The sequence below is a fragment of the Xenopus laevis genome, chromosome 3S, assembly GCF_017654675.1.
Source record: "Xenopus laevis strain J_2021 chromosome 3S, Xenopus_laevis_v10.1, whole genome shotgun sequence".
Lineage (NCBI taxonomy): Eukaryota > Metazoa > Chordata > Amphibia > Anura > Pipidae > Xenopus > Xenopus laevis.
The window spans coordinates 66,998,432-67,019,904 of NC_054376.1; the positions used below are offsets into that span (position 1 = coordinate 66,998,432).

A 21,473-nucleotide genomic window follows, 5' to 3' on the forward strand; every position below is an offset into this window, starting at 1 on the left:
CAGGGTCAGCCACATTTTAAATCTATCCCTGATTGTCATAAATTAGAGCTTTTTTTTTGTTCATAAATTGTGAAAAATCTTGCCATACTTGCACTGAGATATTCTTATGCTAAAACAAAACTTTACTTTTGTCTGATTTCATCCATTGTCTTCACCTAGACTAGCCAGTGTTTTGTCCCTAAATTATTTTAAAAAAAGAACCCTCCAACACCACCTTTTAAAAAAAGATTACTGGAGGTATATTTTAACCATTATATTCTCCTAAATTTGCCAATATATTGTCCATGAAGTGTGAAAAAATATTGTACTAGTCTTTAAAGAAAACACTAGGCTGAAACTCAAAATAGTCTGATTATGAGTAACTATTGGAGTGGAATTATTCTGTCAAACTGGGTAAGTAGAGTAGGCGGGGCTTAGGTTTGTGCAGCGCCGACGTACTTCGTCACTCCGCAAAATGGCTACGTGTAGCGTCACTGCGCTTTTTTTAAGTATAGTGACGCCAAACTATGGCGACGTGAGACAAGTGACATCACTATTAGCTGCCCGGCAAGAGCCAAGGTGCTGAATGTGATCGGCGTTGCGGGACGTTTAAGCAGCGATACAGGACTGCGGGCTGCATTAAGAAAATAGCAACTGTCCAGCTTGTTGGGCGGTATGTTTAACTGATGGATCGCAGTTGTGTAACACCGCTACATGTTTGTGATCTCTTCATGTACTTGTCATTGTTTATGTTTTTTTTTAGTATTGACACCCCATTGTCACCTAATTTCAGTGTTTGTGATCGTACAAACATTGCTAAGTTCCATCTCACCACTAAAATGTTACACTCGAAGAATCGCGACTTGCATAAGGCAGAAAGGCCCTTTCTTGTACTCTAACTAGATGCCATTGTAGCTGCTGCACTACCTACTAACACTGACACTTTATTAATACATGGTTATCAGCTACTCTTAATTGTCTTTTCCCCAGTGTAAATATTCCCAACTCTTGACTTTCTTCCTACCATAGTAGCTTAGTTGCAGTTAATAGGATTTTCTCTATTTTGCTTAATATCTTTTCTGAGCTCTGGAGACCAAATACTTCTAATCCATTGCATTTATAACCCTTTAAATAAGCAATACCTTGTTGGCCCTCCTTGGCTGGTTGGCATAGTTTTGTGTCAAACACACATCTGTTGATTATAATGCCCTTCTCTTAGTTAATAATGAATACATTAAATTGGACCCAATACAAAAATCTGCGGGACTCCACTAAGAAGCCTGGGCCAAGTAAATAATGTACCGTTGATACGGAACTCAATTTTTCAATGCTTTAGCCGGTTTTCTAACCATATATGAACAGCATTACCAAGACCAATGGACGTTACTTTAGAATCCCTTATGCACTAAATTAAAAGGTTTGGCAAATCCAAGTTGATCTACTTCCTGCAAATGTTATCATAAAAGCAATTAAACATGTTTGTTATGCTCTGTCCTTTATAACGTCACATTTATCACTACTTATAACCCCATTGTTCTGAAAAATATCTTGAATGTGATTCCCTAAAGAGGTTGTTCACCTTTGAGTTAACTTTTAGCATGATGTTTAGAGTGATATTCTGAGACAATTTGCAATTTTGTTTTTATGACTTGTGGTTTTTGAGTTATTTAGCTTTTTATTCAGCAGCAGTCATCGGGTTGCTAGGGTCTACATTATCCTAGCAACTGTGCATTGATTTTAAAAAGAGGTTTTAATAATAATAGGAGAGCGCCTGAATAGAAAAATGAGCAATTAAAAGTAGCAATAACAATAAATGTTTAGCCTTACAGAGCATTTGAGAAGGGGTCAGCGACCCCATTTGAAAGATGGAAAGAGTCAGAGGATGAAGCCAAATATTTAAGAAAAAACATAAATAATAAAGTCCAATTGAAAAGTTGCTTAGAATTGGCCATTCTATAACATACTAAAAGTACTTGAAGGTGAACCACCCCTTTAACAAACGTTCAGATAATTTACCCACTGCAGATATCAAACTTACCTGTCTGTAATTGGGGGGTACTCTATAAAGTGTTACTCCCTACAGTGTCTAATTTAATGTATAGGTCATGTGTTATAGATTGCCTGATATGTGAACAATATTTGGGTTTGTTAGGACAGCTATAGGGGCTAATACTATTAAATGTCTTTGTATATTAAAAATAAAATATAAAAAAGGCCCTTGTTCCTGATGGAATACACCCTCAAGTACTTAGTAAGTTTAATTTAGTTTAATCAGACTGACTTTTCTTATTTCCTTAGATTCCATTTTCCTATTATTCATCTATGTTTTGAAGCTGATATAATTACAGTACAGGTATGGGATCTGTAATCTGGAAACCTGTTATCCAGAAAGCTCCACATTATGGAAAGGCAGTCTCCCATAGACTCTGGTAAATGTCTGTATCCAAAAACTGTAGACTTGGTTCATCCTTACTAGGGACTTTTTTTTTTTTAAATAAACTGTTCAGTGTAAAAAATAAACTTGCTAAATTGACAGTGCAAAATAAAAAATATGTTTATTGTATAGTTAGTCAAAAATGTAATCTATGAAGGCTGAAATGAATTATTTTGTTATATGCTGCTTTATTAGTGGAATATGTAGCTATAATTTACAAAAGATAACAATAAAATAGTACTTTCTCAACAGCCACATTCCATTCTTGTCTTTGCCATTATTGGCTGGCTTCAACCAGAAGTGTTCTCTGGCCTATGAAACTTACCAATGCCTTTTCAACACTGTTCAGATTTAGTAATATAGTACTTAGATTACAATATATTTTCATTCAGTCTTTGTTGGGGTAACAAAATATGAAAGCCCTTGACGAATGTCTGTTTATATTGTACAGGATTTAAGGTCCATGTCCTGAGCCGTATAACATAGCACCTCATCTAAGAAGGTGCCATCGACCAAAATTTTGTATATTTACGGTATATTAACCAATAGTTTGTTTTTCAGGTTAAAGCAATACAATGTCTTTATACGATGATCTTGCTGTGGAGACTAGTGACTCAAAGACAGAAGGATGGTCAAAAAACTTCAAATTATTACAATCCCAATTGCAAGTTAAAAAGGCAGCTCTTACACAAGCAAAGGTACTTTGATCCTCACTTAAGTGATCAAATGAAGGCTATGAGTCAGATTTGTTTTAAGCTTGCCATAAAGATCCACTGTTTTGCCAACCTTACCATTGGCTTGACAAATTGTGTCTTCCAGCTCGTATAGCCCCTTGGCTATGCCCATTTGGATTTTCCAACCCATCCTTTCTGACCAGATATCAGTTGGGCAGGCCATTGGTTTGAAAAAATATATTCTAGGAGTAACATTGACTTGTATAATGGAGTGCTCAGGGCACCTGGCAGTATTGTCAAGTGGATAAACCATATAAACAAAGTTGGCAGGCACTCAAGGGGATCACTTCAGTCATCCAGGCTTGTAAAATCAAAGTTACTTTTGTTGAGACAACAGCTTAGCTTTACCCATTTCGTGCTGTATCTTGCTGTACTGAAATGCATAAGGTTGAGCTGATGCCCATGTTCAATAAAGTAACTTTGATTTTACATGTCTGGGTTGGAGTGCCTGTCCGCTTTCTTCTTATTTGGGCCTTATCAGTATCCATAACCTGCTGACCATTTGGAATGGCTGAGTTAACCGCTATTATTTGTGTGTGTGTGTGTGTGTATGGCTACCTTTAGATTTCCTTTTTTTTTGTTCATGGTCTTAAAAGAATGCTGGTTGTATTTTAGTTTTGTGTTTTACATAAGCAGGCTGCAATAGAAAAGCCACTAATTTTTCCAAGGTTGCCAAAAAAAGCAGATTTTAGTCTGGTTTGGCTATCCCGTTGTTGGGCCTGATTGCACTAAGCAGTTACTTTGGTCTCTGGCCAATGATCATATGATCATGAAATGATGATATGATAATATGAGGGCACTGGACAGACTTGTCAAGAGAAGACTTCATCCTGTACAGAATTGTCCAGCCAGTCTGACCACGTATTTGGTGTAGAGGGTGCCGATTTGGCCCTCTTCATGGGGCTCAGGTATGGCCTGCTTTGGTTGGGTTTAGGGGTGCACCGAATCCAGGATTCGATTCGGGATTTGGCCTTTATCAGCAGGATTCGGATTCGGCGTGGCTGAACTGAATCCTGATTTGCATATGCAAATTAGGGGCAGGGAGGGATATTGCGCGACTTTGTTACAAAACAAGGAAGTAAAAAATGTTTTCTCCTTCCCACCCCTAATATGCATATGCAAATCAGGATTCCATTTAGAATTTGGCTGAATGTTTCGCAATGCATTCGGGGGTTTGGCCGAATCCAAAATAGTGGATTCGGTGCATCCCTAGTTGGGTTTACATTCTAAATTATTTTTTTCTTAGCACCATTTTTTTTTTAACTTCTGCTAAACAGTTTTTTGTCACTAGTTCACAACAAGAGCTAATTTTTGTCGAAAGGTATAAAACACAAGGTGGGACAAAAAATTACCTCCTCATATTTGCTTGTTGATATAATGGCATTAACGCTTCTGAAGCTGAAGTTCATTGCTGGTTAATTGTATATTTACATTTATGCAAAGGCTTTAAAGTTTTTTGACATTAGTACTTTAACTGAAAGTCTAGCTAAATTAATATAATTGTTGTGCTACATCTATTATTACTAACCTTTCTGTATATATTCTTTCATTTAAGACACAGCGAACAAAGCAGAGCACAGTTCTTGCTCCTGTCATTGATCTTAAGAGAGGAAGTGCAGCTGAAGAACGCCAGATTGCAGACACACACCCCCATGTGGGTGCTGGAATAAAGGTGATATTTATCTACATACCTGTCAAATTCTATTTTTGTCTGTTTAAATGCAGTTTTCAGACACTTTTCTCTTTTGTCAAACAGATTTTCTCTTGGTTATGTTACTATTTGAGAATGTGAATAGGGATCGACTAAATCCAGTATTTGGTTTGGGATTTGGCCTAATTATTTTTTTGAAGGGTTGCTTTTGGCAGAATTTTAAGTGTTCAGTAGAACAGAATTGAAGCCCTTAAAGCTGTTTGACATTCTGGACTAAATGTGACTTGAGCGTTCAGTATTTAGCCAATCGTTTTTGGAAAGTTTTGTATTCAGCCATTTGTTAATTTATATGTAGGTAAATTTTGAGCTTTTCTTAAACAAAAAAAATAACACAGTAGCATTGTTATGGTTAAAATCAAGTTTGATTTTTTTCCTCAAATTTCGTAATTCTGTCTTAATTTCAAGTTTTTTGAGGCATCTTTAAAGATATGTAAAATAACTGATGCTCTTAAAGGAAATGTCCTGAAGGTTTAATTTAGTGGTGTAGTTGCCCTTTAATTCCAATGCTAAACTGATGTATGTTTTCGTAGCTGGCTTAGCCTTTGTAGTGTGGATTATTTTTTCATTCAGATTTTTTTATTATTAGATATTTTTTTGGTTGCCTTATTATAACAGGAGTCTGTTCCCAGTGGGTTTTCAGCTGGTGAAGTTCTGGTCCCCTTGGCAGATGAATATGACCCCATGTTTCCTAATGAATATGAAAAGGTGGTTAAACGTCAGAGAGAGGAGAGGCAACGTCAGCGGGAACTGGAAAGGCAGAAAGAAATAGAAGAACGGGAAAAGTATGTTGAAATGCTTGATTTAAAGGGGATCTAGTTTTTAAACAGGGTTTAACACAAGCTCCATGCTCTTCTTATCTTAATGTATTCCGTAAATATGGCTTCATGGTATCATACTGGAAGCAGGCCTCAGAAGAGTGGACATGCTATTGTTTAATTGTTTTGTGATAGATAACTGTTTAAAACTTACAGTTCTAGGTACCAAGAACATGGAGCTAGATTTACACGTATCCGATGGGGTTTCACAATAGAGGATTCTTTAGCATCTGAATAAAAGATAGGCACAATAAGCATATTGCCTGAAGTACCCTTTAAAGGGGTTGTTCATCTTTAAGTTTACTTTAAGTATGATATACAGCTGCCAATTCTATGCAACTTTTCTATTGGTCTTCATTATTTATTTTGTCTAGTTTTTTTTTTTTAAATTATTTGCCACTTTCTTTTGACTCTTTCCAGGTTTCAAATGGGGGTCACTGACCCCATCTAAAACAAATGCTCTGTAAGGCTACATGTATATTGTTATTGACTTTTTATTACTCATCTTTCTATTCAGGCCCTTTCCTATTTATATTTCAGTCTCCTAATCAAATCAGTGCATGGTTGCTAGGGTAACTTGGACCCTAGCAACCAGATTGCTGAACTTGAAAATCGAAGAGCTGCTGAATAAAAGCTAAATAACTCATTAACCACAAATAATAAAAAATTAAAACCAGTTACAAATGGTCTCAGAATATCACTCTACATTATACTAAAAGTTTATTTAAAGCTGAAGAACCCCTTTAAGTATGAAACTGGCTGCCAGTAGCTAGAGTAATCAGATTCTTGGAAAGAGAAGCATTGCAGCTCAGACAGGATTTATTCACAGCCATATCTTATAGTCGTCAGGTCATGGGAAGGGATTTATTGTTTAATACGTATAATCTTTTTGATGCCATGTGCCTTTCATTTATGTGGCATAAACTCACTGCTGTGTCCCAGTTTGCAGTGTGATATGAGCTTAACATTTATTTGAATCTTTTTATTTAATTAATTTAATCAATATTTTTTGGATTTTCGTTAATCTGGTAGTCTTTTTACAGTCTTTGCAGCTTTTTTTTCTTACTGGAAAATAAATGTGTGATGTGTATTTATATATACATAAAATTATCTGCTGAGATTCTTGTTACGTTTTATGTCGTGGGTTTTAACTTGTAAAAGCAGAACCAGTTGATATTTTTATTTTTCTCACAAGCTGTCCATCTACAACCTTTTTTGTCACCTCCCATACCATTTCTCTAGAATGTCTAGTTGGGTCTGTAAGGAACACCCATATATATGTTCTTATAAACCCAAACAGGTGACATAAAAGTACAGTGTCGGACTGGGACACCAGGGGCCCACCCAAAAACCTTAGATCAGGGGCCCACCATAAAACCTTAGACCAGAGGCCCACTCTCAGTACTAATATTCTTCATCTCCTCAATCAACCTCTATTCTCCTAGTTTGTTTTCTTTATATACTATAATCTATTATTCCATTTATTTAGCCTCTTTGTTCTCATAAAATAGGGAATGGCCATGAAATAGGCCAAAAGTTTAGCAGCATTAGGGCCCACTGACACTTTGGCCCACCGGGAGTTTTCCTGGTATCCCGGTTGGCCAGTCCTACACTGTAAAAGTATATCATCAACAAGTATTACCTTATAGATCCTTACTAAGAAAATATCGTTCAATAAGGTAAGGTGGCAGCACTCAGCAATTTACTTACAATAGGAACTCTGAATTCTTATCTAAATATCAGGCAATAAAATGCCACATTTCACTGTTGAGTGACTGTAATTAAATTTTTTTAGGAGACGTAAAGACAGGCATGAAGCTAGTGGATTTTCTCGCAGACCTGACCCAGAGTCTGACGAAGATGAAGATTATGAACGAGAAAGGAGAAAAAGACGTAAGACATTTTTTTTACTATTAAAGGTGACTTGATAGGTTAGACACTTTTAACCAGTTTTCTCCAAAAATTTACATATCTATGATTTCAAATATATTTCTCTCTAAATTAATTATGTGTCTTATCACACTGATATATTATTATTTAAGCAGTAAGAATCTCATACAATTATGTACATATACAATTCATTTTGGCTATGAGTGCGCTTATTTGCATGAATAATTAGGCCTGCAGAGGAATAGTGTTCATAGTTGTCACATTCCATCTCATGGTTCAATATAGGCGTCTTATAAATGTGTAAATGGAGTTGATGAGGATAAATATGGAGGGAGTGTTTCCATCAATGAGATTAAGAGATTATCTCTTTTACATGTGCAGTTTAAATACAGATTCTGACCTTGCTTATCCCCAGTACTTAGATACATTACATCATGATATCTGCTTCTGAGACGAATGCTTTCTGCTCAAGGGCAAATGTTCCTCAAATTATGGTTTTATTCAGAAATTCTGCTAAAAGGAACTATAGAACATTCATACAAATATTGCATGTGTCTCAGAATTTCATGAAAATGTTTTTGTCTAAAATCAAGTACAGTATTTGGGGGGAAAAAAGTGATTTCCAGAAATTATAAAGATGTTACAACATATTTCCTGGTACTTGGGTGAATACTGTGCTATTTTATTCATTTTTTTGTAACAGGCCTGAAGATATTATAGATATTGTTTTTTGGTACCCACTCAGTACTTGTTTTCTTGTAGCCACTGGCATGTCTGTTTTCCAACTGAACATACTGAAGGAGACATTATTTTCTAATAAGAATCTGTTGTAATTTGGAAAAACATTCATGTTGCCATGCTGCTCAATATCATTTGCTAGCTTCTGCTAGGTAGTAGGTTATACCTTTATACCAGTTATGTTTGCATGCAAGCAATATACAAGTGTAGGATCTATAATGCAGAATGCTTGAGACCTGGTGTTTTCCGGTTAATTGATTTTTTCCATACCTGAAGTCTATTAATGTGATGTAAACTTTAAAATAAACCCAATAGGATTGAACATGTATTCACTCAGGGTGGCATAGAGGATGCTGGTGCACTCGAAAAGTATGACTGCGTGCTACACTTGGCTAGTGCATTTTTGGAGGAAAAGAAGAGCTGACATGGGGTCTAAAGAAATAAACTATAATTGCACAGGGTAGCCTAGCAATTTGGCATTCCCTTTAATTAAATATGTTTTCTAGATAAATAGCACAGTTTTAATAAAAATGCTGTTACACACATATTTCATATTATTTCTTTGTAGCAATGGGAGGAGCAGCCATCGCACCACCTTCATCGCTTATGGAAAATGACAGGGAATGTAAGTAACTCATTGTGGATCCATACATTGTTGGAACGTTTGACAAAATAAGAACTTTTTTTTTTTTTTAAGCTCCAAACATCAGCTATAGCATTTTTAGCCAAATGTTTTGTGGGCTTTGATCTTGCTTTTAAAGAGTTTGGCAACTTTCCCATGTTTTATGACCACTAGATGGCGATTCATTTAGTTCTGTGATTTGACAGCGATGACTATATAAATCTAAAAAGGATGATCGTAATTAACAGCCTCTGCTTGTATACATCTGTTTAATCAGTTAAGAAAACTTAGTTGAGCTTCTTATTCACTATTTACCATTTAAATGTATAAAATGGCACTGCACCATTTAAAGCAGTAATTCACTTAAAGTTAACTTTTAGAATGTTATACCTTAATCCTTTCAACTTTTCAATTGTTCTTTATTACATTTTTTTTTTTATATTTTTTTGCCCTTCTCATCTGCTTTAAAATGTGGGTCACTGACTCCAGCAGCCAAAAAAAACTTGCTCTTATAGGCTACAGTTTTATTGTTATTACGTATTGTTACTTATCTTTCTATTCATTCCCTCTCTTATTTATATTTCAATTTCTCTCTTCAAATAACTGCATCGTTGCTAGGGTAAATAAGACTCTAACAACCAGCTTAAATACCAAACTGGAGTGCTGCTAAACAAACAAAAAAAACTAAATAGACCAATAGCATATTGTCTTAGAATATCAGTGTCTACATCATACTAATAGTTAATTTAAAGATGAACAGCCCCTTTAAAGGAATTGTTCGAAGTAAAAATAATAATTGGGTAAATAGCTAGGCTGTGCAAAATAAAAAATGTTTCTAATATAGCTGGTTAGCCAAAAATGTAATCAATAAAGGCTGGAGAGACTGGATGTCTAACATAACAGACAGAACACTACTTCCTGCCTTGCAGCTTTCTTGGTTTCCATTGATTGGTTACCAGGCAGTTTGAGGTGTGGCCATATGGGTCATAACTGTTGCTTTTGAATCTGAGCTGAATGCTGAGGATCAATTGCAAACTCACTGAATAGTTATGTCCCAAGTGGCCCCCCTTTAAGTCGCTGACTAACTCAGCTGAAAAGCAGGAAGTTGGGTTCTGTCTGTTATGTTAGACATCCAGTCACTCCAGCCTTTATACATTACATTTTTGGCTAACTAACTATATTAGAAACAATTTTTATTTTGCACAGCCTATCTATTCACCCAGTTTTTATTTTTACACTGAACTGTTCCTTCAAGTTATGGCAGGTGCCAGAACATTGAATGGAGACTGTTCACAAGTAAACCACGCCAGAAATTGATAAGCTTTTGTAGTTTTATAATACTGAGTATCCACTCAACTGCCTGCTAAATAAATATTTGATTGATTCTAAAGTTATAGTGCACAATGCATTTGCATTACTTTGGAATCAAGTATGCTGCTTGTAAACCAACCATGAAATCAAAAAGACTTGCCTTCTGCGTGAAGCCTATGGTATTGATCCTTCTAATTAATTGTTGTTAGAGTAGCAACAAAAATAGTTTGTCCTTTAAATGGATCATTGTTTCTATTGAACTGCTAAAGATGGACAGAAAAGTTATTTTACCAACTGCATTACAAATTGTGCTCTAATTATGTATTTTTGCTATAGCTATCGTGCCTGCTTATGATGATGATGAGCCAAGGCCACGACCACCGATGGGAAAAGCTGCAATTCCACCACCTATGTATGATGAGCCAGAGAGGCCAAGATCACCAACTGGGCCCAGCAATTCTTTTCTTGCAAATATGGGGTATGGATTATGGTTTTTTTTAGAGTATTATGCACAGCATTGTTTACTATTAATTGTGGGACATAACATTTTCAGGGTGTGTCCAACTGCAGTGATAGTATTCACAGCAGCCTTTATTTCCCCCAGACATGGTCTTCCCATTTCTCTTTCTTTCAAATGTAGCCTTGAAGGACACCGCGTTTACCAAATATTTGATTAGGTAAACATACAAGGTGTTAGGTGGGCAGAAAAGAAAAGATGGTTGTCCACGACTAAAATGGAATGTATACAGTACACAGTGATCAACTGCATGACCACCTACATAATCCACATATTGAACTGGTAGCCAAGCAATTGGCCTAATTTTTTGTGTACTATCAAGATCTTCAGTACCTAATGTATCATAACATGGCAGAATGCTTGTTTGGCATTAGTCATATTTTTTGTACTAATCGTCTCTAAGACATGCGATCAATCTTGTTTTATAATATTACCAAACTGAATATTTACCTGACAGGCAGATACAATGTGTCTTACACTGTTTTCCACCTGAGCACAGTGGCTATCAAAAAAGTCTTATTGTGCCATTAACCTAGATATTTCCATTAAGCAAATCCATAGGAATATTTAAAATTACAATATAGTGACATTTTAGGTAATTTGACTGAAGTATGGAATGGACAAAATTCCATGATACATTTGCTGCCTGTGTACATGTATTCATATTTACTCTCAGCTACTGTAAGGAAAAAATGAGGCAGAGGTTGTGTGTACTCATTTTTTGTTTATGTTTTTGCAGTGGCACTGTTGCCCACAAAATCATGCAAAAGTATGGCTTCCGGGAAGGACAAGGCCTGGGAAAACACGAGCAGGGTCTAAGCACTGCACTTTCTGTTGAAAAGACAAGCAAGAGGGGAGGCAAAATAATCGTTGGGGACTTAGCTGACAAAGGTTTGTTGTTTTGAGTAACAATTTTTAGATTCATGTACCGTATATACCCGAGTATAAGCCGAGTTTTTCAGCTTCCAAAATGTGCTGAAAAAGTCTACCTCGGCTTATACTGGGGTCAGCGGTACCCGACCCGAGTAGCTGAGATTGCAGTCACTTTCAATCATTCCTATACCAACAGTTCACTTGGGGAGAGACTGCAATATCCCACAATGCCCTCTGTTGGTTATATGAAAGAATAACAGTGCGCCCTCTGTTGGTTATATGAAAGAATAACAGTGACTGCAAAATCACACAGCGCCATCTGTTGGTTATATGAAAGAATAACAGTGACTGCAATAACACACAGCACCCTCTCTTGGTTATATGAAAGAATAACAGTGCGCCCTCTGTTGGTTATATGAAAGAATAACAGTGACTGCAAAATCACACAGCGCCCTCTGTTGGTTATATTAAAGAATAACAGTGACTGCAATATCACACAGCACCCTCTGTTGGTTATATGAAAGAATAACAGTGCACCCTCTGTTGGTTATATGAAAGATTAACAGTGACTGCAATATCACACAGCGCCCTCTGTTGGTTATACAAAAGATTTACAGTGATGGCAATATCAAACAGCACCCTCTGTTGGTTATACAAAAGATTAACAGTGATGGCAATATCAAACAGCACCCTTTGCACATGGTAGTGGGACAGTGGGACAATGCACACAGTAATCCGTTCAATTCTCTGTCACCATCAACTTTGCAAAGAAGTCCGGTTGATCACTGGGGGGTCGCTTTGGCAGAATGTGCGCTGCTGGGAGACAGGGATGTAGTTGTGTCTAGGCTTATACTAGAGTCAATACGTTTTCCCAGTTTTCGTAGGTAAAATTAGGTACCTCAGCTTATACTCGGGTCGGCTTATACTCGAGTATATACGGTATATGATAAGAGTTGTGAGTTGTTTTTCACTTTGGTAAAGGCTATTGTATTGGCCAAAATGCCAAAGTCTCCACAATTAAAGAGTTTCACTAAGTCCTGACAGAGCAGATTCCTTACTTCAATGAAAATATATGAATGTCCGTGTTCTGCTTTACTTTACTATATAGCATTAGATTTGCACTTTCTAAATCCAAAGTGTCTGTTGTTGGCACTGTAAGTATATATTGTACAGTAAATCAACCACACTGTACGATAGGCATGCACTCGAGTATTTTGGATTTTACCGCTGCCTGGAGTCCCGTTGAGTGCGTGCCTATCGTACGGTGTGGTTGATTTGGAATCTCCCCTTGCTGAGGGTTCGGGGCGCAGCACCCGGGCCACCGATAATATCCGTGTGTACAGCGTTGTTCAAAATAATCGGCATATGAGGTTTGAGCGCTCTAGATTTTGTGTGTTGTGCTTTATATTGTACAGTAGATGCTGGTGGTTTTTTTTTTAATTCTGTAATATTTCACGCTCCCTTTTTGTATTTGAAGTGAATTAATTTAAAAATATCATCTTACAGTTGAAGCAGCTAAGAAAGCAGACCACAACCCTCTAACAGAAATGCTGAAGAATCCAACTAAAGTAGTTTTGCTTCGGGTAAGAAGGGCAATAGTCCAAGTTGCATAGGCCAAAAACATATTAATTGTTTCCTAGGGCAGTATAGTAAATTGTGCTCTTTTTTGCCTGTGGAAGACAGACTAGATGTATTTGTTGTGACTACCAGATTCTCATTCTGCTGATTTCATCTCTAGAACATGGTAGGTGCAGGAGAAGTTGATGAAGAACTGGAAGGTGAAACAAAGGAAGAATGTGAAAAATACGGCAAAGTTGGAAGATGTGTCATTTTTGAGGTAAGCTTTATATGTATATAGTGTGTGTGTGTTGTAAGAGACGTGTTGGAAAAGATTGTGATTGTGTGTGTGTGTGTTTCTCCAGTATTAGACTTGAAAACAATAAACTCGAGGGGAAATGTATAGTATTGTAGCACGCATGGCTGTGTTTATTTGCTGGCTTAGGAAAAGCCGGATCAATGGATTCCTGAAGTGAATGGATGAGAGCAGGGTGGCCCTTCCATTCCATACTCCATTTAGAGTTTTGCAGTTGCCCAGCTAGAGGTAGCTGTCTGTTTAGGCTGCAGGTGAGCTGACGATAAAAGGGGTGTGGGACTGTACCTCAGTGCCCCCTAAAGGAAGAGGGTGTGAGGCCCTGTGGAGATCTTCTTGTGCTGAGGGAGAGTGTGTGTGAGTAGCTGGAAAGGAGACTGTGTTTCACCACTGAGCTGAAGTTTTGTGAAAGCAAAAAGTGACTGGAGAGACTGTATGTAACAGATGACTCTGGGCTGTATATATTTTTGTTTCTGTATACACCAGTGTGGGTGTGAAATCGGGACTGCTAATCCTATGTGGAAGCTGAAACTGTTGATTTTGTTCATAATAAAAGCCAGCCAGGCCACATCAAACTCTTAGGGAGTTATTTAAAAAAGAATGCAAAATTATTTAAATTATAAAATGGGACTTAAAAAAAAAAATCAAAAATTTTTCACAATTTATTAAACCCCGAGGATAGAAAAGTCAGAATCTGATAATCCGGAATCTCAGATCTGTCAAAATTGCATGTCAATGGGAGAAGTCCCAATGATTTTTTTGATGTGCGCTGGATTTTTGGCAATACCCCGAAGTTTTCAGAGTTCTCGGTTTAAAAATCCAAAAAAATCTTAAGACTTTTCACTATTTTTTTTCAGATTTTTACCGGCAAACAAATTTTTCAGGAAAGTGTATTAATAAATAAGCCAAAAAAACCTGTGCGGATTTTTATCAGAAAATTAGATAAATTCAGACTTTGATAAATAACCCCCTTAAAGGGCCAGTAACACCTTTTAGAGAACCCAGTCCCAATCAATGTACTTACATTACTAACATCCAATATGCAGCTGCATCATGCTTCCTAGTAAGGAAAGTCAAAAAAAGTTTTCCAAGGGGCCCCACCATATTGCAGCAGTAGAAAAGCTTATTTTTCCCTGCCTGCGCGCCACTGTGAATCTCTTCCTGTTCTTTGGGTTGGAAGTTCCTGGTTTGTGACGTCACTTCTGGAAGTGACGTCACCTAGCAACCACTAGTTACCCCTAAGCGTCTTCCACGCTGTCAGTGTGGTCTTATCTGTTCTCCTCAACCGATCATTTGATGCAGCCATTTCATTTGTGCCTCTCCCCCTGCCCTTCCGTTTGTCTGCCTCTCCCCTGCCCTCCGTTTGTCTGCCTCTCCCCCCTGCCCTTCCGTGATCTTCTGCAGCAGCCTTTAGTTTGTTCGCCTCTCCCCCTGCCCTTCCGTTTGTCTGCCTCTCCCCCTGCCCTTCCATTTGTCGGCCTCTCCCCCTGCCCTTCCGTTTGTCTGCCTCTCCCCCCTGCCCTTCCGTGATCTTCTGCAGCAGCCTTTAGTTTGTTCGCCTCTCCCCCTGCCCTTCCGTTTGTCTGCCTCTCCCCCTGCCCTTCCGTTTGTCTGCCTCTCCCCCCTGCCCTTCCGTGATCTTCTGCAGCAGCCTTTAGTTTGTTCGCCTCTCCCCCTGCCCTTCCGTTTGTCTGCCTCTCCCCCTGCCCTTCCGTTTGTCTGCCTCTCCCCCTGCCCTTCCGTTTGTCTGCCTCTCCCCTCCTGCGATGATCTGCAGCAGCCAGCAGCCTTTCAGTGTGTGCCTCTACCAGCACATAAGAGGAGAATATCAGCATCCGAATCCTCCGCTGTCTGCCTTGAAAATGAAGCTGCTTCCGGGTTCAGTCCTGAACCGGAAGTCATGTGAGTAGGAGAGCTGTCAGGGATGCGCACATAGGACAGAGCTGCAGTTGCTGATCGCCGTTTCGCCTGTTTTCAAAATGTATTGAACAACATGGAGGCGATTTTTATTGGTGAATTTTTAAGCTAAACCCAAGGTAAATATGGAACATGTAGTAGGATATGGGTATTATTTGGAGGGTATAGTTTTGATTTTTTTAAATAAAAAAAATTGGTGTTACTGGTCCTTTAAAGGTGCCGTCAGACTCTATTTTTTTTGCTTAAACTGTTCTGTGGTTATGGTCCCTGCTAACCTGAATCTTTCAGTGTATAATATGTCCTATTGCTGTTGTTTTGAAAGTTAACTGTTGTCCCATTCTTGCCTGATATGGGATTTCATCTCAGCAGTGTGGGATTTCCTTCATATTGTTCACTTTATAATGTACCAAATGTATTCGATAGGTGACTGGTGAGGTCTGGTCTTTTACTACATGCAGAATGTGGTTTGGCATTGTCTTGTCTTGCTGGAATAAGCAAAGCTTTCTCTGAAAAAGATTGTCTGAATGGCAGCATATGTTGCCCCAAAATCTCTTTGTATCTGTCAGAATGAATGGTGCCTTCTCTATGAGCCTATGTGGGAAAACTAGGGTAGAATCTGACGTAAAAGTATTTTGGCCATATGGTTTGATACATTTTAATAGGTTTTGGCTATTAGAGGATTTTGAGATTTGTAACACTATGTTAGTGGCACAAATGCAAAGGCAAGTATTTACCTTTTATTGTTAACCATAATGCTGCTTTATCCTGCTGACAGGACTCGATGTCTCAAAAGATGTTGGTGACTTTCTGTAACAAGTGTTGTGTGTGTGTTTTTATTTCCAGATTCCTGGTGCACCGGAGGAAGAGGCTGTAAGAATATTTTTGGAATTTGAACGGGTCGAATCTGCAATTAAAGGTAAATTGCTTGTCTTACGTAAACTGCTATTTTGAGCGTTGGGTAATAAAATAAACCTTTTTGGTTACTGGTTTGTCAAAGAAACATTAATGAGGTTTTGTAATACACACAGGATTAGTAACCTACATCACCTTTTAAGTTTGACAAGTGAAAGCCACATGCTCCGACTCAAGTCATGCTCATACTCAAGCCCCCAAAAATGTTTTCTGCCTGTTCACCTAATATTTGACCCAGCTGTGATTAGTTCTTGAAAGAGATGGGCATTGCTGTGTGTCCATAGCCAGTGGGGGGTACAAATTAGCAGCCACTCCAATGAATTGGCACAAACCATTGTTTAATCTTTTTTACTCAGTGTTAATTTGATATAATGAATCCATAAGTAGATCCTTTGGCATTTGGTCTTGAGTATGGTCATGGTATGGTATGGCATGAGTATGAAAACAAATTGCAGATCATTGATGCTTATATGAATGTGTACACATGGGATGCAGGGGTAGAAAAAAAGTCCCATTTTGTGTGTTAGAATGTGACCTTCTCATAACTGCAAGCTAAAGCTCAAAACTCAAAGTTCCCATAACTTGGAAATGCAGGGAATCCATGAGTAAGAGACATCATCTATCAATGAATGCAAAATGGACTGGTTATGTCATGAGATATCTTACGCTCTCTAACTCCTGTCCATGGGTAACCGCGTGCCTGGGATAACAGGATTTAAAGCCCTCAATAAGGCCAAGGCAAGTCTTTGAAATGTTGTTTACAACATTTACAATTCATTTACAATTTACTATATGATGGGGTTAGAAAATGTTTTCCTTTGAGTGATCATATAATTTGTTACTTACCACTGATCTTTTTGCTTAATTTCAGCTGTGGTGGATCTAAATGGGAGGTATTTCGGTGGCCGAATAGTAAAGGCTTCTTTCTACAACCTCGACAAATTCAGAACTCTGGATCTTGGAGATTAATTTGAAATGCTTTATCGTTGTTCTACTGTCTGCAAGTCGGGAATATTTACAATATATGTCACGTTTATTGTGATTAAACTTTGTTTTCATTTTTATAGTATAAAGAATTTTTAAAATGGTAAATGTTTGTCTCTGTACCTTTGAAACTGCATTTTTTTTGTGGCTGTCCGGCCAAATCTCATGATTAATAAATGCAGCAGAAGGATAATGCTTGGGCATATTGAGCAATATGGCGGTGTTAGCTACAGTCTGTATGTGACCTGTACGTGGAGTTTACTGGATTTATTTTTATATATCAGAGATCAAAGGATGTGTGAGCCCTAAATAAGTGTATGGTGGCAAAATAATAGCAGAACTAACTGTCTATGTAGATATTTACATGGTTTGCCCCTTTCACAAGAGCTACATACTGTATGTTCTGGTCTGTCCACAATTGCATTTGGACATGTGTAATACTTCAGGAAAACTAGTGCTGATCAGTTTGATTATCAAAATACTGTTAAATAGAATTCAGAACAGAAAACTTATGTTTGGTAATGTTTGAAACTCCTTGAACTTAAACATGTTTACGTTTATTTTAAGGTACAACAGTAGCTGTATTTACAGTTTATCCCAGCTGAGACCTTTCCAAGCTGGAGGTGTGCTGTTTCACCCGGTGTCACTGATAGGAGCTGGTCTAGCAGTTGTGAGCTAGCAGTATAATACAATAGAAGCAGAGTAAAGCTAAACATAAAGTAAATGAACTGTACTTTTTTTGGCAGTAAGGAAAAGTGTCACAGCCCTTTTTAAAGTCTGTATTTACAAGTAAGCCTTACTGTATTAACATGCATTTAGTTGATAAATATATGGGCATAAAAGGGAAGCCTTTGCCATTTACAGATAGAATTGTGAATGATTTAAAATATTGCTTCCTTTGTAATATAAGTATGGCATATATTGTATGTAAAGTTATCATTCAGAATGCCCTGAAAAATCATTCCATTTTAAAATGTATATTGTTTAATCTATATTTTGGCAGTCTGGATAATGGATACTGTATGCACCAATATGCATTATGAACTCCGATAAACATGTGACCATTGAAGAATACCAGCATGTTTGAATTGTAACTTGTGATGTGCAGGTCAGGAAAAGCTCAACTTGCTCTCAACCCTAACCTGCAAAACCTTAACGCGCACCCAACACTAACTCGCAAAATGTTGCCATTGTAGGACCTGTACCCATGTCATCCTGCTCTGTGCACTCTTCTGGTTCCAAGTCTTCACAAGCAGTGGAATGTACATCCCCAATCTGACCCACACCCAGATTGGCCAAATTTCTTTCTGTGGGTTTTGGGTCATCCCGCACATCACTGATTGTAACAACTGAAGACGTAGCGATTAGACATAAGGGAAATTTTAAAATACCAGTATGGGATCTATTATCATAAAACATGTTATCCATAAAGTTCCAAAATATGATACTGCCATTTCCCATAGGGTCTGACTGAAAAATGTTTCTGTTTTGACGACATTGCCTTCTTTGTAATAATAAGACAGTACCTTACAGTTGATGGAAGCAAAGCTGCATAAATTCAAGCTGATCTCCGAACAATCCTATTGGAGTCTTTTAATGTTTTTAGTAGCCTTAATGCATAATTCTCCAGATTATAGAAAGATCCTATATCTAAAATTTTCTTTTTTTTTTTTTAAATTCTAATAGGTCCTATTATACTGTATAGCAAATACATGTAACCGTACAGCCTAGCAGAATAACCCTGCAACATGTTGTTTAGGCAAAGAATAAAAACAAGATAAATAGTAGTTCCTGTAGAGGTAATGTGCTCTTCTCACATGTGAGTCTATGCCCAAATCCCTATAATCCTTTTATTATATAGGGGCAGAAGGCACTTTGCCACGTAGCACTTAATGTACAAGTCCCTGCAATCCTATTCTTTCTGCTGCCCTGGGTGTTCATCATGCACAACAGAGCAAAATCTTAATCTCAATCCTAAAATGAAATTTTTGTGCATGTGCACAACCAAGATCACAGAGACCTGAAGTAAGAAGGTGCCAAGTGCAAAGAGGAGCACTGACTCCTTGTCAGCAATTCTATCACTTTGAGGTGCCTAACAAAATGGCTCCTTGCAATGATTAAGCCTTTCCTTATCCTTTAAGATGATGTCTTGCTTATATCCCCAGCAAACTTTGTTTTCTGACTTAAAAGGATACTGTCATGGGAAAAAATATTGTTTTCAAACTTTTTCAGTTAATAGTGTTGCTCCAGCAGAATTCTGCTCTGAAATCCACCCAAAAGAGCAGATGTTTTTATATTTAATTTTTAAATCTGAAAAGGGGGTAGACATATTGCCAGTTTCTTAGCTGCCCCAGTCATGTGACGTGTGCTTGACAACATAACAATGGGAAGGTAACCAGATAACAGCTCCCTGACACAAGATAGCTGCCTTATAGATCTAAGAACAACAGTCAATAGTAAAATCCAGGCCCCACTGCAACACGTTCAGTTACATTGAGTAGGAGAAACAATAACCTGTCAGAAAGCAGTTCCATCCTAAAGTGCTGGCTCTTTGTGAAAGCACATGACCAGACAAAATGACCTGAGATGGAGCCTACACACCAATATTACAACTTAAAAAAAAAAAAATACACTTGCTGGTTCAGGAATGAAATGTTATATTGTAGAGTGAATTTGCAGTGTTAACAGTGTAATTTAGAAATAAAAACAACATCATATAATCATGACAGAATCCCTTTAACATAGCAGACCAAAATAAAGCAAGAAGAAAAAGAGAGAAAAATAGTTCAGTGTTTCTCAATTCTGTATTCCAACTGGTGTGTGTGCAATGAGCCTCTCTGTTAAAAGTGGCCTGAGGGAAATTAAATATCTACATCTTGCCAAATAGAGATAAAATACCACATATATTAGAACCACCACATCACATAAAAGTAAAGCTTAGGTAATTATAATTGACCACACAGTTAAGGTGGGATGGGAACATTTAAATTCTGTGGTGCTTGTGACAGCAGTTCAGGCCCGGACTGGCAATCTGTGGGTCCTGGCAAATGTCAGAGGGGCTTCTGTATGCCATAGAAAGTGACTATTAAAGGAGAAGGAAAGCTACGGAGGCATTTTATTGCCAATAGATTAGCTGCAACAGTGCAAGCTAGAATGCTATATTTATTCTGTAGAATGTTTTACCATACCTGAGTAAAATGCTCTAGAAACTCTCTGTTTGTTTAAGTTAGGAGCTGCAGTATTAATGTGGTGTGACATCACTTCCTGCCTGAGTCTCTCCCTGCTCTGGGCTCAGATTACAGTAGAGAAGGGAGGGGGGGGGAGAAGAGGAACAAACTGAGCATGCTCTTGCCCAGGGCAATGAGGTTTAAGCTGAAGGCAGGAAGTCTGATACAGAAGCCCATGTGTACACAATAGAAGGAAAGAAATGCAGTGTTTCTTTTGACAGGGGACTCAGAGGAACATTACTTTGGGGGTTTACTGGTATATTTAGATTGGCCTTTCTGATAAGGCTTACTTAGTTTTAACCTTTCCTTCTCCTTTAAGTGGGCTGTTTGAGCCTCTGTGTACTAGGAATGGCAGTGCCTATTTTGAATCCCAGTCCTGTCCTGCAGCAGTTACACTAGCAAATGTTTAAATGCTTTGTAGACTAAAGGGGTGGTTAACCTTTAACTTTTAGTATGTTCTAGAATGGCTAATTCTAGGCAACTTTTTAATTGGTTTTCATTATTTTTTATAGTTTTTTTTAATTATTTGCCTCTTTCCTACTTTCAAATGGGGGTCACTGACCCCATATAGAAAATAAATGCTGTGTAAGGCTACGAATGCATAAATCCCTATTGGTGGCAAAATAATCCTACAGTATTTGGTTAATTTACTGTTTCAATTATTTTAACATACTTAAGGTATAGTGATCCAGATTATGGAAAGATACCTTGTTTGGAAAAATCCAGGTCACATACATTCCGGGTAATATATGTGTGTGTATAATATGCATATAGATCCTATACCTGTATATGGATACAGAAATGCTATAGGGCAAACACTGGTTTGATATTCAGTATATTACAAGGGCAATAAGGACCTGTGGAATTTCCTCTTGAGGCAGTAGGTTCTGAAATTCGTATGGAAATGTACAGAAATAGTTTAGCTACTAAATTTAGCAT

The 21,473-nt window shown here is 37.7% G+C and overlaps 1 protein-coding gene across 3 annotated transcripts; it reads left to right on the forward strand.

Annotated features, from left to right (window-relative positions):
* Window positions 1-492: 492 nt before the first annotated feature.
* On the forward strand, window positions 493-17,415 carry rbm17.S (RNA binding motif protein 17 S homeolog). 3 transcript variants are annotated; one of them, XM_018254312.2, is made up of 13 exons: window positions 493-652; window positions 2,278-2,332; window positions 2,975-3,111; window positions 4,703-4,819; window positions 5,474-5,640; window positions 7,469-7,566; window positions 8,870-8,926; window positions 10,571-10,712; window positions 11,491-11,642; window positions 13,131-13,207; window positions 13,363-13,461; window positions 16,255-16,327; window positions 17,195-17,415. In XM_018254312.2, the coding sequence occupies exons 3-13, from the start codon at window positions 2,989-2,991 to the stop codon at window positions 17,290-17,292; spliced, it is 1,203 nt and encodes a 400-aa protein (XP_018109801.1). In that variant the 5' UTR covers window positions 493-652; window positions 2,278-2,332; window positions 2,975-2,988; the 3' UTR covers window positions 17,293-17,415.
* Window positions 17,416-21,473: the final 4,058 nt, after the last annotated feature.

Bases quoted from the DNA above. Each gene is read 5' to 3' on its own strand.
- rbm17.S (XM_018254312.2), top strand. From the start codon at position 2,989: ATGTCTTTATACGATGATCTTGCTGTGGAGACTAGTGACTCAAAGACA. The intron at 5,641-7,468 runs GTATGTTGAAAT...AAATTTTTTTAG, and splicing joins GAAATAGAAGAACGGGAAAA to GAGACGTAAAGACAGGCATG. The intron at 10,713-11,490 runs GTATGGATTATG...ATGTTTTTGCAG, and splicing joins TCTTTTCTTGCAAATATGGG to TGGCACTGTTGCCCACAAAA.